Source organism: Henckelia pumila, chromosome 1, assembly GCF_033568475.1.
Source record: "Henckelia pumila isolate YLH828 chromosome 1, ASM3356847v2, whole genome shotgun sequence".
Classification (NCBI taxonomy): Eukaryota; Viridiplantae; Streptophyta; class Magnoliopsida; order Lamiales; family Gesneriaceae; genus Henckelia; species Henckelia pumila.
Window position 1 is genome coordinate 115,883,632 of NC_133120.1, and position 17,040 is coordinate 115,900,671.

General features: G+C 33.5%; 2 protein-coding genes across 6 annotated transcripts; both read left to right on the forward strand.

Annotated features, from left to right (window-relative positions):
* Positions 1 to 69: 69 nt before the first annotated feature.
* LOC140874721 (uncharacterized) lies at positions 70 to 7,875 on the forward strand. 5 transcript variants are annotated; one of them, XM_073278087.1, is made up of 6 exons: positions 70 to 550; positions 675 to 772; positions 6,680 to 6,996; positions 7,064 to 7,136; positions 7,215 to 7,311; positions 7,509 to 7,875. In XM_073278087.1, exons 1-4 carry the CDS (start codon positions 401 to 403, stop codon positions 7,069 to 7,071), a joined length of 573 nt encoding a protein of 190 aa, XP_073134188.1. In that variant the 5' UTR covers positions 70 to 400; the 3' UTR covers positions 7,072 to 7,136; positions 7,215 to 7,311; positions 7,509 to 7,875. The 5 variants fall into 5 exon arrangements, with proteins under 5 accessions (XP_073134188.1, XP_073134182.1, XP_073134185.1 ...); XM_073278081.1 differs by having other exon boundaries at positions 70 to 263; XM_073278084.1 differs by having other exon boundaries at positions 70 to 263; positions 7,237 to 7,311.
* LOC140873359 (uncharacterized) lies at positions 7,111 to 14,536 on the forward strand. Its single transcript, XM_073276465.1, has 8 exons — positions 7,111 to 7,136; positions 7,185 to 7,311; positions 7,430 to 7,434; positions 7,509 to 7,606; positions 7,727 to 7,831; positions 12,142 to 12,460; positions 12,636 to 13,626; positions 13,709 to 14,536. Exons 1-8 carry the CDS (start codon positions 7,111 to 7,113, stop codon positions 14,534 to 14,536), a joined length of 2,499 nt encoding a protein of 832 aa, XP_073132566.1.
* The last annotated feature ends 2,504 nt before the right edge of the window (positions 14,537 to 17,040 follow it).

Sequence of the window (17,040 nt, forward strand, 5' to 3'; positions counted from 1 at the left end):
AAATCAATGCTATTATTTTTTCGTTACATCCCTACTCACATTCCTCGAGTTTCTCTACACGAACAAAATCATAAATCTTCTTCAATTTTTCTTTAATTCTCATGGAATCCCAATCCAATTTGGACGAGAGAATGTATTCTTCTTCAATTCTGGTGGAAACCCAATCCAATTGGGTTGCAGTTCGATCGTCGATCTCTCCTCTCGCCGCTGCCATCATCCTCAAACTCCTATCGCCGGTTCTCGCCTTTGAGTCTGATCACAAGGTACGACTATGGATTCATTCTTCCCGCCGTCGCTTAAACCCTAATTTCCTAGTTGATCCTTTTCTTGTGCATGTTTGGAGCTTGGAGTAATCGGATGAAGAGCGTTTTGGTTGGATGGTTTAGATTTGTTTGAAGCTATGCTTACAGATGTTGAATATGATAACCTACCCAACTTGATTTCTGGATGTTTAGTGCATGAGGTTACTATTGGATTCATGTGTTTGTTACCTTACTTGTTTCTAGTCTATAGCATATTTCACAATTGGTGGATAATTGAAATGGCAGAGGTACACTTTCTTTGTCTTTATTTATTTTTCATTAAAAGAAATTTGATGTTACATGAGAAGCAGGAATAAACATTAGTTGAATTGTGATTTGTACATCAATTTACCAGACTTTGTGTTGTTGCAGGAGAGTTACAAGGTTTCCTTGCATGTCTATGACTTAAGTCAAGGTCTTGCCAGGCAATTATCGACAACCTGTTTTGGAAAAGCAATTGAAGGCATATGGTAAGATTTACGTTTGAATAGAAGTTTTGTTTTCAAATGCAAACCTAAGATTATGTAGGTTTGACTGTTGCTTCTCTGGGCCCTTAACTGTATACAATATGATTTTTATGTTCTTCATTCCCAATGGTAATTTATTTAAGTCAGGTATAAATACTGATTTCTTAAGATGTCATTGCTGATGGTATATTAAGCACCTAGCATGGATAACATTTTGATTCAATTCCATACGAACCCTCATTTTTCTTCTGTGAAATACTCGTAATCTACAAGTAAATATAATGGTGGAAAGAATTTCAGCATTTCAATGTATCTTGGAACTCTATTTCTCATATAAATTACCATTTGACATCAACTTATTGCTAATTTTTTAAATGTGTAGAAAGTTGATGAATGTTGTTTCTTTTATATTACAATCAATTAAATATTGATGTTTCCTTTTGTCTTATGTTTAGAATTCCTTAATCATTGTATAGTGTACAAATTGTTAAATTTTAATGGAGTAATCTCTGTTTCTGTTTTTGTTCTTTAGTGTCCTTGTTCATGATTAAGGTATCTAATTTGAGTTGTGTTGAGGAATATACTCAGTAGGCTTGTGAAATAAATTTCAACAGATACCAAACAAGGAGGGAAAGTATTTGTTTTTGACTGAAGCATAATACCCACTCGAACATATTCATTTTATGAACATGCATGTGAAATAAATTTCAATAGATACTAAACAAGGAGGGCAAGGTCGCAAGGCTTTGTTTTGACTGAAGCACAATAACCCACTTTTTACGCTAGAAGGTTCTCCGACTATCAAATTTAGGCTGGTGGTTTTAAGGTTATAATTGTTTGCATAGGTGATTTCAAAAGAATGAGATTTGTCTCCCTTTTTTAATGTAAGGTCACGTAGGGAAAAAGGAGTGGTATATTTGTGTAGATTATGCAGGAATAATTCTTTTATTGATATTCCAACCTCTTTATAGAGATTCAGTACAACCTATAACTAAGGAAAAAAAACATAAATAAGGAAAAGAGAATATACAGCTATACAATATTCTGTAATTACAAAATATACAATCAAATAAATATCCTAAAGATTCAGAATGTGATTTCCTTGACTTTGAACGTGATTCTCAACACTCCCCCTCAAGCTGGAAGAAAGATATCGTTCATGGCCAGCTTTCTTAGTAACTTGTCGAATTGCTTCTTTTGTAGGCCTTTTGTAAGAATATCCGCTACTTGTTCAGATGTAGGAATATATGGCATGATAATGAGTCCATTTTCTATCTTTTCCTTGATAAAATGTTTGTCAACTTCAACATTCTTGGTTCTATCATGGAGGACCGGGTTGTGTGCGATTGCTATCGCTGCTTTGTTGTCACAAAAAACCTTTATGGGCAGTAGAATAGGAATCTTAAGCTCTACAAGCAACTGTTTGATCCATAAAACTTCACAAATACCATGAGCTACTGCTCTGAACTCAGCTTCAGCGCTACTTCTGGCCACCACATTCTGTTTTTTACTGCGCCAAGTCACAAGATTTCCTCCAACAAAGGTACAGTATCCCGAAGTTGATCTTCTATCGGTTACACTCCCTCCCCAATCTGCATCAGTGAACACTTCAACTTGGAGATGTCCTCTATCTTCGAACATAATTCCTTTTCCCGGTGTCCCCTTTAAGTATCTTAATATCCTGTATACAGCATCAAAATGCTCTTGCTTAGGTGAGTGCATAAATTGATTCACCATACTTACCGCGAACGCGATATCAGGACGTGTATGAGAGAGATAGATCAACCTCCCAACTAGGCGTTGGTACCTTTCTTTATCAACCATTTCTTCAAGATTTGCAGGTTGAAACTTCACATTTGGTTTTATGGGAGTTTCTGCTGGTTTACAGCCAAGTAGGCCAGTTTCTCCCAATAAATCAAGAACGTACTTTCTTTGAGAGACAAAAATACTCCTCTTGGATCTTGCAAATTCCATTCCAAGAAATTAATTTAGAGGACCCAAGTCCTTGATTTCAAATTCGAGAGCTAAGGCCTTTTTTAACCTAGCAAGTTCTAGAATATCATCTCCTGTCAGGATTATATCATCTACGTAAACTATCAGCACTGCCACTTTCCCTTCTCTTGAGTGTTTGAAAAACATAGTATGATCAGCTAGACTTTGGACATATCCTTGAGACTTGACAGCTTTTCCAAACCTATCAAACCAGGCCCTAGGAGATTGCTTAAGGCCATACAGTGACTTTTTTAATCGACACACTTTCAGGTTTCCAAAATTTTCTTCAAATCCAGGTGGTATGTCCATAAAAACTTCTTCCTCTAAATCACCATTTAAAAATGCATTTTTCACATCTAACTGTTGCAACGGCCAGTTAAGATGAACTGCAAGAGAAAGAAGTACTCGAATGGAATTGATCTTTGCAACATGTGCGAAGGTTTCCTGGTATTCAATTCCATGAGTTTGTGTGAAACCTTTAGCAACCAACCTCGCCTTGTATCTCTCAATACTTCCATCAGGTTTACATTTGATTATGAAAACCCACTTACACCCTACTGTCTTCTTATCCTTTGGTAGATCAACAATTTCCCAGGTATTATTTCTTTTAAGGGCTTTCATTTCTTCATACACTGCTGATTTCCACTCCAAGTGTCCTAGTGCTCCCTGTATGGTCCTAGGTACAAACAGGTTAGAAACATTTGTTGTGAATCCTCTGTATTTTTCTGAAAGTCTATGATAGGACAAATGCTTAGCGATAGGATATTTGGGACAGTTTCTAACTCCTTTACGTAAGGCAATTGGAACATCAAGGTCACACAAAGGTGAAGGAGTTGAGTTTAGAAGGGGACTACCAGATACCGAAGAACTAGGTGATGATGATTGACCATGCTCAGAATTGACAGGAAGATTCTCAATGGTGGACTTCAACCTGCGTCTAGAGTAAACACGTAGCTCAGTGGACATAGGTGGTAATATTTCTCCCCCTGTGTTGGATCCAATATTATTTGGCATAGATAGATTAGACCTTTCTGAATTTTCACTATCCATAATATTCAGTTCTTGATTTATTTCAGGAACAAAAATCATTGGTTTTGGTTGTTCTTGTTGCCAAAAATGATCTTCACTCAAACTCTCCCCCTGAAGAGAGGTTTTGGTATAAAAAGGAGATTTTTCCAGAAACTGAATATCCATGCTAACAAAGAATTTTTTGTGACTGGATTGAAACACTTATAACCTTTTTTATTAGGGGCATATCCAACAAAAATACATTTTTCAGCCCGTGGATCAAACTTTGAACGAAGATAGGACGGAATATGTACAAAAACTGTGCACCCAAAAAGTTTTAAAGGGAGATTATTGATGAGACTTGTTTTTGGAAATGATGTTGTAAGAATTTGCAACGGAGTGCCATAGTTCAAAATTCTACTGGGCATTCTATTAATCAAATAACAACTTGTCAAGATTGCATCCCCCCAAAGATAAATAGGGACACTCGTATGAAACATGAGAGTCGTAGTTACTTCAAGTAAATGTCTATTTTTACGTTCAGCAATTCCATTTTGTTGAGGGGTATCCCTACAAGTTGATTGGTGTACAATGCCCTTTTGTTTAAAGAAATCTCCTAAACATTCATTAAAAAATTCTGTTCCATTGTCACTTCGAAAAATACTTATTTTAGTTTGAAATTGTGTTTCAATCAAAGAGTAAAAATCTTTAAAAAGTTTTGCAACCTCATTTTTCGATTTTATTAAATAGACCCAGCATAGTCGTGTATGATCATCAATGAATGTCACAAACCATTTTTTCCCATTAAAGTGGTGATCTTAGAAGGACCCCAAACATCACTGTGTATTAGGTGAAATGGCTTTGAAGCACAATATGGTTTGCTTTTGTAAAAATTACGATGACTCTTAGCCAATAAGCAAGTTTCACAGACCAATGAGTTACAATCTATTCTCTCAAATAAATCTGGAAATAAATATTTTAAATAGAAAAAACTAAGATGTCCTAGTCTATTATGTCAAAGCATTATTTGATCATGAACAGGATTTGAATGGACACTACCAATGAAACCCTGAGCTTGTTTATTCCTAGAGCGGTTGTCGTCGAAATAGTAGAGATCTTCCATCATCTTAGCACTGCCAATCATCATCCCCGTGTTCAAATCCTGAAATTCACAATGAGAGACACCAAAAATAACCCGACAATTAGAATCTTGAGATAGACGACTAACTGATAAAAGATTGCAAGTGAGTCTTGGAACGTGCAAAACAGGTTTCAAGATTATTTTTTCGGACAAACGAATTGAACCTTGGCCAGCAATGGAAGATAAGCTTCCATCTGCAATTCGGTCTTTCTTATTTCCAGAAAAAGGTTCATAAGACATAAATAAATGTGACAAATTAGTCATATGATGAGAGGCACCCGAATCTATGATCCAAGATGCACGTAAAGAAGAAGAGTATGCACACAAAGTTCGACCTATTTGGGCCACGGATGCTACAAGGATACCAGGGGTAGATGACGTAGATTTCAGCAGCTTTAGTAATTGCTCAATCTGCTCTTCACTCAAATTTGGATTCCCTGCAAAATGTGCTCTAGTTGGGACATTATTCAAATCATTTTGTTTATGATTTCTCCACTCCTTAGGTTTCCAATCAGCTGGTTTTCCATGCAATTTCCAGCAAGTTTCATGAGTATGTCGTGGTTTGTCACAAACATCGCACCAAATCTTTGGTTTGTCGTTTTGACGACGCTGATTATGAGGTGTACGATAGGCAGCGGCAGCAGTCCCCAATAAGGCTGAATTTTCAACTGGTTCAGCGGGTATTTTCTTGCCAAGCATGACGGTTCTTCTGCTTTCTTCCCGTCGAACTTTAGAAAAAACTTCGCTAAGTGAGGGAAGAGGATGACGTCCTAAGATCCGGCCCCGAACTTCATCAAATTCGATGTTGAGGCCAGCCAAAAATTGGAAAATTCTCGAATTCTCCTCCTTCGTCTTAAAGTGTTTACAATCATCCGCGTTTTTTCACTCATAGTCATCATTGAATAAGTCAAGATCCTGCCATAAACCTTTGAGAATATTGAAATATTTAGTGATAGAATTCTCACCTTGACACACTTCCATCAGTTTGAGTTGTATTTCGTATGTTTGGGACTGATTTCCAAGATCTGAATACATCAAAGTGACATTATCCCAAAGATCTTTGACAGTAGGATAACACATGTAATTTGCGCTAATTTCCTCCTCCATGGAATTCACCAACCAAGCCATTATCATGGAGTTTTCAGCATCCCAAACTGTGTGACCAACATCAGTCTTTTTGGGCTTTGAAATGTCACTGGTTAAATACCCGATCTTTCCTCTCCCCCTAATGTACATTCTAACTGACTGAGACCATTTGAAAAAATTGTTCCCATTGAGTCGAATTGTAGTTATTTGGACAGAGTGAGAGAGTGATTCAGTTGGAGGTTTGGATATATTAGGTTTGGTATTGACAATAGCTTCTTCAGACATGGCTAGGCAGAAAAAAAAAACAAGTGAATTTGTGAAGAACAGAGACCAATTACGTTGGCTTTGATACCATTTAGATTATGCAGGAATAATTCTTTTATTGATATTCCAACCCTTTTATTAGAGATTCAGTACAACCTATAACTAAGGCAAAAAAAAAATAAGGAAAAAAGAATATACAGCTATACAATATTCTGTAATTACAAAATATACAATCAAATAAATATCCTAAAGATTCAGAATGTGATTTCCTTGACTTTGAACGTGATTCTCAACAATTTGCATGTTGGATTATGTATCTGTTACTTTGGTTGCTTTGATGCACATTGATTCTGGCTTCTTTTGTTATCAGCATTTTAGGCTGGTGTTACATTAAAGTCTCGTTCCTTTTGCTTGTGTAGGCATACTGGAATTGTGGTCTATGGCAATCAATACTATTTTGGTAGAGGCATACAAAATGCTCCAGTGGGAACACCACCTTATGGGACTCCTCTTAAAGTAGTTGATCTTGGATTTACTCATGTGCTCAAGAATGTATTTGAAGCGTATTTACAAGAAATTGATCATCGGTACACAGCTGAGACTTACAGATTGCTTACTCATAATTACAACAATTTCAGTAACGAGGTTGCCCAGTTTCTGGTTGGTGCTTCGATACCAGACTACATTTTGAATCTCCCAAATGAAGTCATGGGCAGCCCCATGGGCGCTCTCATGTGTAAGTTTAACGCATTTTATGATCATAATCTCTTTTATTCTGTTAATATATTGAATTTCATCTTCAGCTTATTGACAACAATAGAAATAAAGTACTCAAACATTTTGGATTGGAATGAAAGATGCGCTTGATGTTGCAAGGTATCCATTTTTTAAGTGAACTTTTTATATTTTTCTCTGGTTTCATAGCTTTATCAAACTCTTTTTATCACTAACCAGAGGATTGGAATACTTACATGAGGTTTGCAACCCACAAATGATCCATAGAGATATGAAATCATCAAGTATTCTTCTCAATTCCAAGTTCAATGCCAAGGTAATTTTACTGAAGAATGCCAAGGTATCCAGTAGTACCATTTTTTAAATAATGTGATAGATCATCGGCACGTGGTGCTTGCTAGAACATATACATGTATATGTTTTTTTATGTGAAGGATATGTTAGTTAATTTCTTAAAAGAATGAAAATTGAATCCATCGTGTTATTGTCCACTTATTGTCTTTGGCTGTGTAGAGGAGTTTGGGAGATCATGAAGCATAGGAAGAGTGTCTTGCGATATCTCATAGTTAAGTTTGCCAAGAGAAGTGACGATCATAAGTGGATTCTTGAGCGTAAGGAGGTGACGAATTTTGAGGCAAGATGACATTTAGCAATTGTGATGCTTCCTGATGTGAAGGATTAATATGAGAAGATGCATGAGTTTCTCATTGACCAAATGCATTTGCTGTCAGGATCATTCGCGTACATTGAAAATGCCGATGCAAAATTTTTACGTGTTGGTTTATTCATGGAGTTTAAGAATGAGGAGGGAACATGTCCTATGTACTGTGAGAGTGGTTTTTTTTTGTATGTCAAGCAATACTTGAGCAACTAATTTGAAATAAATAATATTAATGTTTTGTAAAAAGTATTAATTTTTATGCTAAAAGTATTAGTTTTTATATCAAAAGTATTACTTTGTAATATATGCTTATTTGACATTAAAAAAATAATATTTTAGTAAATGGTATTAAATATAATATATGCTTATTTGATATTAAAAAAATAATATTTTAGTAAACGGTATTAAATATTAGTTTTTATATCAAAAGTATTATTTTTTATGGCAACAGTATTAATTTTTATGTAAAAAGTATTAATTTTTAATATATGATTATTTGACATTTAAGTTTTTGGAAATGACATAAAATATAATTTTATGATCAAAAATATTATTTTTTATGCTAAAAGTGTTGGTGTTTATGTCAAAAGCATTACTTCTAACGTATTTTTATTTGAAATAAAAAATATTATTTTTTGATCTAAAGTATTAGTCTTTATGTTAAAAGTATTATTTTTTTAGTCTGAAGTATTAATTTTAATGTATTTTTATTTGACATCAAATAATACTTTTTTATGTCAAATTACATATATTAGAAGTAATATTTTTAACATAAAAAATAATAATTTTGACCAAAGAAGCAATATTTTTATCATAAAAACTAATACTTATTATGTCTAATTTGCATACGTTTGAACTAATATTTTTCACATAAAAAATAATATGTTTATTATAAAAACTAATAGTTTTCACAGCAAAAGTAATACCTTATGTCAAATTAGCAAACGTTATAAAATAACACACACAAAATTAATACTTTTGACCAAAAAAATAATATTTTTCACAAAAAAAGTAATATTTTTTATGTTAAATTATCACACGTACAAGACATCATGGATCATATATGATTTGATTAATCTATACTTATACATATATATTAAAAACATAATATATATATATATATATACACACACACATTGATAATTTTTTTACTGACATCGATTTAATATAAGGTTTTTTTATCTGAAAGAGGAAATTTTAACCGAAAATAGTGTCTATTTTAATAAATGAAGGTGTTTTTTTTTAAATTTATATTTGACCGAAGCTATTTGTCTCAATTTGCATACTTTTTAGACATAATTTTATTATTGAAAAGTTAAATACTTAAATTTTCATAACCAAATCTGAAGAATTAGTTAATGGAATTACGCTAGTTATCAAATTACTTGTCTCATAACCTTTAATTATAACATTGAGATATTTTCAATTTTTCAAAGGTTTTTATGGAGAGGAAATGCCAATCATCTTATGAAGGTTTTGATGCATTTCATGAACTTGTGACAAAAAATTAATAATTTTAATCAAATAAACATTATTAAAAATTAATACTTGGGCATTTTTTGAGAATTTAATATTTTTTATCTAAAAAATAATAATTTCATTCAAATAAACACAAGTTACAAATTAATACTTTTGAACATAGTAAAAACTAATACTTTTGACATTAAAACAAATACTTTTCAATCACATAAGTATATATTACGAAAATGATATTTTCCACAATATTTTTTGACATAAAACGTAATACTTTTATCGTGAAAACTAATATCTTTAACCTAACAAATAATACTTTTTAATCAAATAAACATATATACAAGCAACCATCGCAAAGATCAGTCTCTCGACTTCAAGAATTACGTTAAACCATATCAATTGCCATTGAAAAAGTGGTCTCACCTTTTCAAGTTCATCTTCAACAGCCTTGGTCGTGCTGTGCTGATGGGGTAAGGCATAGCTCTCATAGAAACCTACAATGCATAAAAGAGAGACATGTATGATCCCACGGTCAGAAAATAAAAAGGGAAGCCACTGCAATGCAAATGAGAATATGGATTCTGCGTCTTGTCAAACAACAAAAGTTTTGAACAAAGTACTCTGGGAGATACAGTATAAACCATTCAACAAAAAAATTTACACGGTGAAAAGATCCTGATATGATAAAGATTAAATTTAACACCATCTTCTCCTCCAAGACCTGAACTAAATCCATCGCTTTTCACCAAAATAAAACCAAAAATTTCGAAACCCAGGATTTCGAGAACATGGATTCTTGGGAAAACTAACCTTACAGGGTGGAAGACAGAAGAAGATAAAAAAAACAATCTAAATGCTCACACGAAAATAAATGCATAAACAAAATTTTAAAAAAATGATTCATATCAGATTTATTTTGGTTTAGAAAAAAAAAAAAAAAAAGAAAGAAAAATGGCATTTTGAGCTTGCGATATGTCGATTGTCACAAAATTCTCACCTGATAAGTTTTAGTTCTTCGATGTTTGCGGCGAGTTTCTTATTGAATTCGAAGAATGGCAGCGAGTCAAGATGGGGAGGTAGTGTTTGATGGCTTCTCTGCTGAAGAGCGATGGAGTTCGCAGCATAATTTGGTCGACAAATTGGGATTAGAATATGGGTAAGAGCAGGCAGGTGGCGGGTTAGTTCCGACCCAGATTAAGATCCGTTGCACTGGTAATGCAACGGTTTCATACAAGTGTTTGCCATCCAAAATTAACTTCCGTGGAGTTTTTAAAAGTCATGTGTATTCAACATTGACTTTTAAAAACTTCATAAAAGTATAAAGGTATTCAAATTTTCAATGGATTTTTAATGACTCCATGAAAGTCATTGAAGTACAAACATAAAAACATAACGTACAATGCTAAAATGTCAAGATTTGTCTTTGATTCATCCTCAAGATTTGAATGGACTTCTAATTATTCATTTATTCTCTCTCCTCTTTCAAATAATATTTCTACATATTTCTATCTTTCCTAATTCAAATCACATTTCTATAAACACATTTTCTCTTCAAAATTTTCTAATTTTTAGCCCATTTAAAAAATATTTATAAAATTTTGATTAATTAATTTTTATAATTTGAAATTCAAAATTTTTAAAAACACCAAAAAATTCAATTTTTTGAATTTTGCTGGTTGGAATTTTGGAATTAATTTTTTATTTTAATACATAAATTATACAACTAATTTCATATTAATGACATTAAATGATACTACAGAAAAATAAATATATTATGATAGGTAAATATATTATTTTCACCATAATACTATAATTTTAAAACTTTTGTATTTGTTTGTATATATTTTAACTATCGATATTTTCAATGTCGTTCAAGTTATAAAATCTATTAAACATATGTCTATGAAAGTCTGCCAAAAACTCTGCAAAAATCCGTAGAATTCTGTTTACAATTCTATAGCATTCTATAAAAAATAAAAATCTGTCAAACTGCATAAAAGTCTGTCATTTTAAAAGTCACTGAAAGTCATTAAAATTTTGAATTGAATACACCCCTGTTAGTATAATAATATGATAATTTTAATTCAATGATTTGATTGATGTAAAATAAATAATTAATATATGAATAAATAAATAATATAACATGAATAATGCGAAATTGGATAGAATAAGTTATATTTATGTTTGGTAAGGATTATTAGATGAATAATATATAGATGAGTAATGTATTGTAATAAAAATAAATAAATTGATAGATTAACAAGGGGGACTTGGAGTTAAATCCTCAATTCAAAAGTTAATTTTTGATTCAGTACCAATGTCAGACAAATTTAGTTTTGACTTCCTAATACATTACAAAATTTATTTTTAACTTCCTATTGACTTTTTTTAGCTTTTTGTTCCCTTTTTTTTATTTATTCATTATTATATGTAAATATTGTATCGGTTGTATTCTCTTTCTCTCACTTCGTCATCTTCCTCCCCCAATCTCTAATGCATCGAGCCCTAACCAGAAAACTCATCCATCCATCTCATCGCTGAAGCCTACCAACGGAAGAGAAGCCATAACCATTTATTCTCCTCAATGTAGGAAACCATAGCAAAACCCATGGGGCGTAAGAACCACTGGCCTGCGACAGCTTTTGAAAAGTTTTGCAAGGGGCGACGACAGGAACAAGAGATCCGAACTTAAAAAAACGAGGAAGTGGGCTTTTCTTTTTTGTTTGTCGCCTTTGTCCTATTTTTTAATGCAATTTGTGTTACATTATTTTGATCTTGATTTTATTTGTATATTTTTCATTCTTGTGTTCGTTACTGTTTTGAATTTGGTAATGTTATTGATTTTAAAACTATATTAAATGGATGATTGTCATTGTTAATTTTCAAGTAAGTTTGAGAAAATCCCAAAGTAAATTTCATTTTCCAGTAGGTTTGAGAAAATCCCCAAAGTAAATTTTTTTTTGAAACTAGACAAATGTTGAGCTTACATATCACTTTTTTTTTTGTCTGAAGATAGTGGAGTCAATAGTGAAGGTGGTATGATGCTGCTAGGAAGTTGTTCTTACAGTAAGAATTTGTTTATCTTTACAATAGAGGAGGATATGAGTCTAATGCAGATGTATTTGCAACTTGGCAAAAAATGTGATCAAATCAATCCTTCTTCAACCTTCTTACAATATCTTGCACCTCACCGAAAGTTATATGTGACATTGAATGAAGATCAAGATGTTAGTAATATGATCCGATTGTTTGTGTACATGAAAGTAAACATCATTGACATGATAGCAATCCGAAAAGAAGAAATTATTTCAAGTGACAAGAATATTCTGAGGTAATTCATGTCTTTCTCTGTTTTTAGTTGTGCTACACCCGAACGATAGAAATAAATATTTCAATTTACCTTTAATTTATTCATACAGTTAGTAAGTACATTTTATTTAAGATATGGATGTTGGTATTTCAAGTGATTTACTAAAATATTTTATTGTTGTTTTTCTTTAATTAAGGAATGAGTTTGATGCGGATAATGGTTCTTCGAGTGCATCTCAATATGAAATGGTTCTACAAAGTAACTCCATTGATGCTTGGAGTCATTTGATTCGTGGAGAGGGGCAAAATTTTAAAAATGCTGATGAGTTTCGAAAGGTTCTTAAAAACTATGCTATTGCTACCATGAGATCGTTCGTGTATAAGAAAAATGACCAACAAAAGGTATTCATTGTTTGTAATGTCAGTGGTTGTTCATGGAAAATATATGCATCCAAATATAAGGCAGATGGAACGTTTGGAATTAGAAAATGTTGTCTTCAACACGTATGTGAAGAGGCAAATCTTCGGAGCATAGGCCATCCAAAGGCTGATTCTGTTTGGGTGGCGAATATCATTAAAGATAAATTGAGAGGAGAACCATCATACCGACCGTCCGCAATTGTAAGAGATATTCATAGGGAATATGGCGTTGAATTGAAGTACCATACAGCATGGATGGGGAAAGAAATAGCAATGCATCAACTTTATGGGACAGAGAAAGGATGTTTTGATAAATTGAGGTGGTATTGTGATGCTTTGAAACAAACAAATCCTGGTAGTTGGGCTGATTGTGAGGTTGATGAAATGAACAAATTTCGACGACTTTTTATATCTTTACATGCATGTATTGTTGGATTTGTTAAGGGATGCAGACCGTTGATTTTTTTAGATGGAACACATATAAAAAATAAATTCAAAGGTTGCATACTAAGTGCTGTGACAAAAGATGCTAATGATGACCTATTCACTTTAGCATTTGCGGTTGTGGAGGCTGAGAATGATGCTAACTGGGAATGGTTCTGTTTGAAACTGAGGGGAGTCTTGACAATGCAAAATTGTGTAGTTTTCTCACAGTTCACTTTTTTTTCTGATAGACATAGTGGTCTTGTTAAGGCAATCCCCAATATATTCGCCGGTAGTCACCATGCATATTGTCTACGACACTTGGTGGATAATTTTCGTACGCGGGTAAGTGCTATAATAGTTCATTTTATTTTAAATAATATTTTTTGTATGCGAGATTTTTAATATTGTTTTATTTAAATTTTAGATTTTGAAGAAGTATCCATTGCACAACAAAAAGTATTGGGAATCTATATTCCACAAAGCAGCATACGCGGCAACTGAAAGTGAGTTTATTGTTCATATTACTAGTATAATCCAGTCAATGCCTCTTGCAGAAGAATTTATTAAAAATTCAGAACCCGAGAATTGGGCAAATTGCTTATTTTCTGGAAAAAGATGGGGCATAATCAACAACAATCAAGCAGAATGTTGGAATAGTTGGGTTAAACCCGCAAGGTATTTGCCAATTGTATCCATGATTGATACAATACGGTTACAAATAATGAGCATGATGAATAAAAGACGAGAGTCGTCTCTCCTAATGGTTGGAATCCTATCTCCTAAGCCAGAAAGTAGTTTGTTACAAAACTACACTAAATCTCGAAATTTGAAGGTTGATAGGTCTAGTTCATTGCTTTTTGAGATTTTGGATGGTGATAAAAGTTGTGCAGTGGATCTGGAAAACTGGAGTTGCTCATGTAGAATCTGGAAAATTAATGGGATCCCTTGTAACCATGCTTGTGCTGCTATTGAGTCAAAGGGTTTGTCAATATATGACTTTTGTGACTCTTGCTACAAAGTTGAAAATTATCGGAGAGCTTATGCGGCAGTTGTCAATCCAATCCCTACATTTGATTTCAATGCTGATTTACCACATTCTAATGGTGATATAATTAGACCTCCGGATGTCCGATCGCAGCCAGGACGTAGAAGGACACAAAGATTCCCGTCTCAAGTAAAGAAACGTGTTACCAAGTGCGCACGGTGTCACAAACCAGGGCATAACCGTAGAAAATGCAAGGAAGCAATATAGTATGTGGATGGGCTATTTTTGTTGGTCAGAATCACAGAACATGCAAAAAAGCGATATATTATGTAGATGGGCTATTTTTTTGTTACAATCACAAGACATGCAAAGAAGAAATATAGTTGCTAGATAAGGCTATTTTTGTCAGCACTCATACGCTATAGATTATATATTTTGGGTAATCATATGTCTTGATATACCTTTTGTTGTTTGCATGTTAAATGTAATGAATATGTAGCACATATTGGTGCTTATTATACCACAATTATTTTTGGTGTATTGATCGAATGCATAACTGTGTTGGTGAAGTTGGTAGTGTATTTGGTAGTTTTGGTGAAGTTGATATTCTATTTGGTAATGTTGATGAAGTTGGTACTGTATCATGGATATAAGAACGCTTTATATTTCATTTGCTACATAGTGTACTACTTATCTATGTAACTTATACTGCAAATAGGCACTATTATACTTCATTTGGAAGCTGATGTACTACAGAGCAATATACTTGGTACTACCATTTTGACGATGCACCAACACCAAAATGGAAAACGTGTGGACAATGTACTACATTGTACTAAACAGAATACCACAATCAGGACAAATTATACTTATTTTGAAGAACACGTACTACAGAATACCACACTCAGGCATTATTGTACTTTATTTGCAAGGTCTTGTACTACATATCAATAAAGTTTGTACTGCTATTTTTACAATGCACCAGCACCACAATGGAAAATATTTACGGACGATGTACCACATTTATCCAATTCTTATACCACACTCAGGCATTATTGTACTTTATTTGCAAGGGCTAGTACTACATATCAATAAAGTTTGTACTGTTTTTTTGCCAATGCACCAGCACCACAATGGAAAACATTTATGGACGATGTACCACATTTATCCAATTCTTATACCACACTCAGGCATTATTGTACTTTATTTGCAAGGGCTAGTACTACATATCAATAAAGTTTGTACTATTTTTTTGCCAATGCACCAGCACCACAATGGAAAACATTTATGGACGATGTACCACATTTAACCAATGCTTATACCACATTCAGGCATTATTGTACTTTATTTGCAAGGGCTAGTGTTGGAAAACTGGCAAGTTCCCAGACCAATTACGATTGATACCCGGTGCAGCGGAAGTTTAAAAATTTTTCTCATGGAACGATTCCATGGTGTGGGTATCAACCGTTCAACGATTGAATTATTGTGTGTGTGTAAAATTCAAATAACAATTTAAATAAATTTTACCTCAAATCTCGCAACGAGATTAATGGACACCAACAGAACAATTCTGCTCTTGTTGTCTCTCCCTGGAACCGATGAACGCCTTCAATCAGGTCCACGAACAGAGGTTTAATCCCTCTGATAGATTGCACTAGAAAATCTATCAGAAGTTTTCTGCGAAGAGAATACACGAATTTGATTCGTTATTCCTGACTGCAATTCAAAATCACAGACCGGAATTTCTCAGACAGAGAGGGAGGGGGTTCGGCCGAAATCTTTTGAGAGGAGGCTAGGGTTTCGAAAATCCTGTCTCAAAAATTATGACCTGTTGTGTTTTATTTCTGTACTGAAATAACTTATTTATAATGCAGGCCACTAACACCTTAGGGCCCATTAATCATAAGCTGGGGCCCGACAAGCAAAGCCCTGCTCGTTCAGAAATTAATATAAAATTCATCGTGACTCCGATTGATGAAACGATTTCACCAATGTGCACAGAAACCATTTCTGCACATTTTAAAGTCAAAATAAATTTTCCTGAATCCGAATTCAGTGGCACTATTATACTTCATTTGGAAGCTGATGTACTACAGAGCAATATACTTGGTACTACCATTTTGACGATGCACCAACACCAAAATGGAAAACGTGTGGACAATGTACTACATTGTACTAAACAGAATACCACAATCAGGACAAATTATACTTATTTTGAAGAACACGTACTACAGAATACCACACTCAGGCATTATTGTACTTTATTTGCAAGGTCTTGTACTACATATCAATAAAGTTTGTACTGCTATTTTTACAATGCACCAGCACCACAATGGAAAATATTTACGGACGATGTACCACATTTATCCAATTCTTATACCACACTCAGGCATTATTGTACTTTATTTGCAAGGGCTAGTACTACATATCAATAAAGTTTGTACTGTTTTTTTGCCAATGCACCAGCACCACAATGGAAAACATTTATGGACGATGTACCACATTTATCCAATTCTTATACCACACTCAGGCATTATTGTACTTTATTTGCAAGGGCTAGTACTACATATCAATAAAGTTTGTACTATTTTTTTGCCAATGCACCAGCACCACAATGGAAAACATTTATGGACGATGTACCACATTTAACCAATGCTTATACCACATTCAGGCATTATTGTACTTTATTTGCAAGGGCTAGTGTTGGAAAACTGGCAAGTTCCCAGACCAATTACGATTGATACCCGGTGCAGCGGAAGTTTAAAAATTTT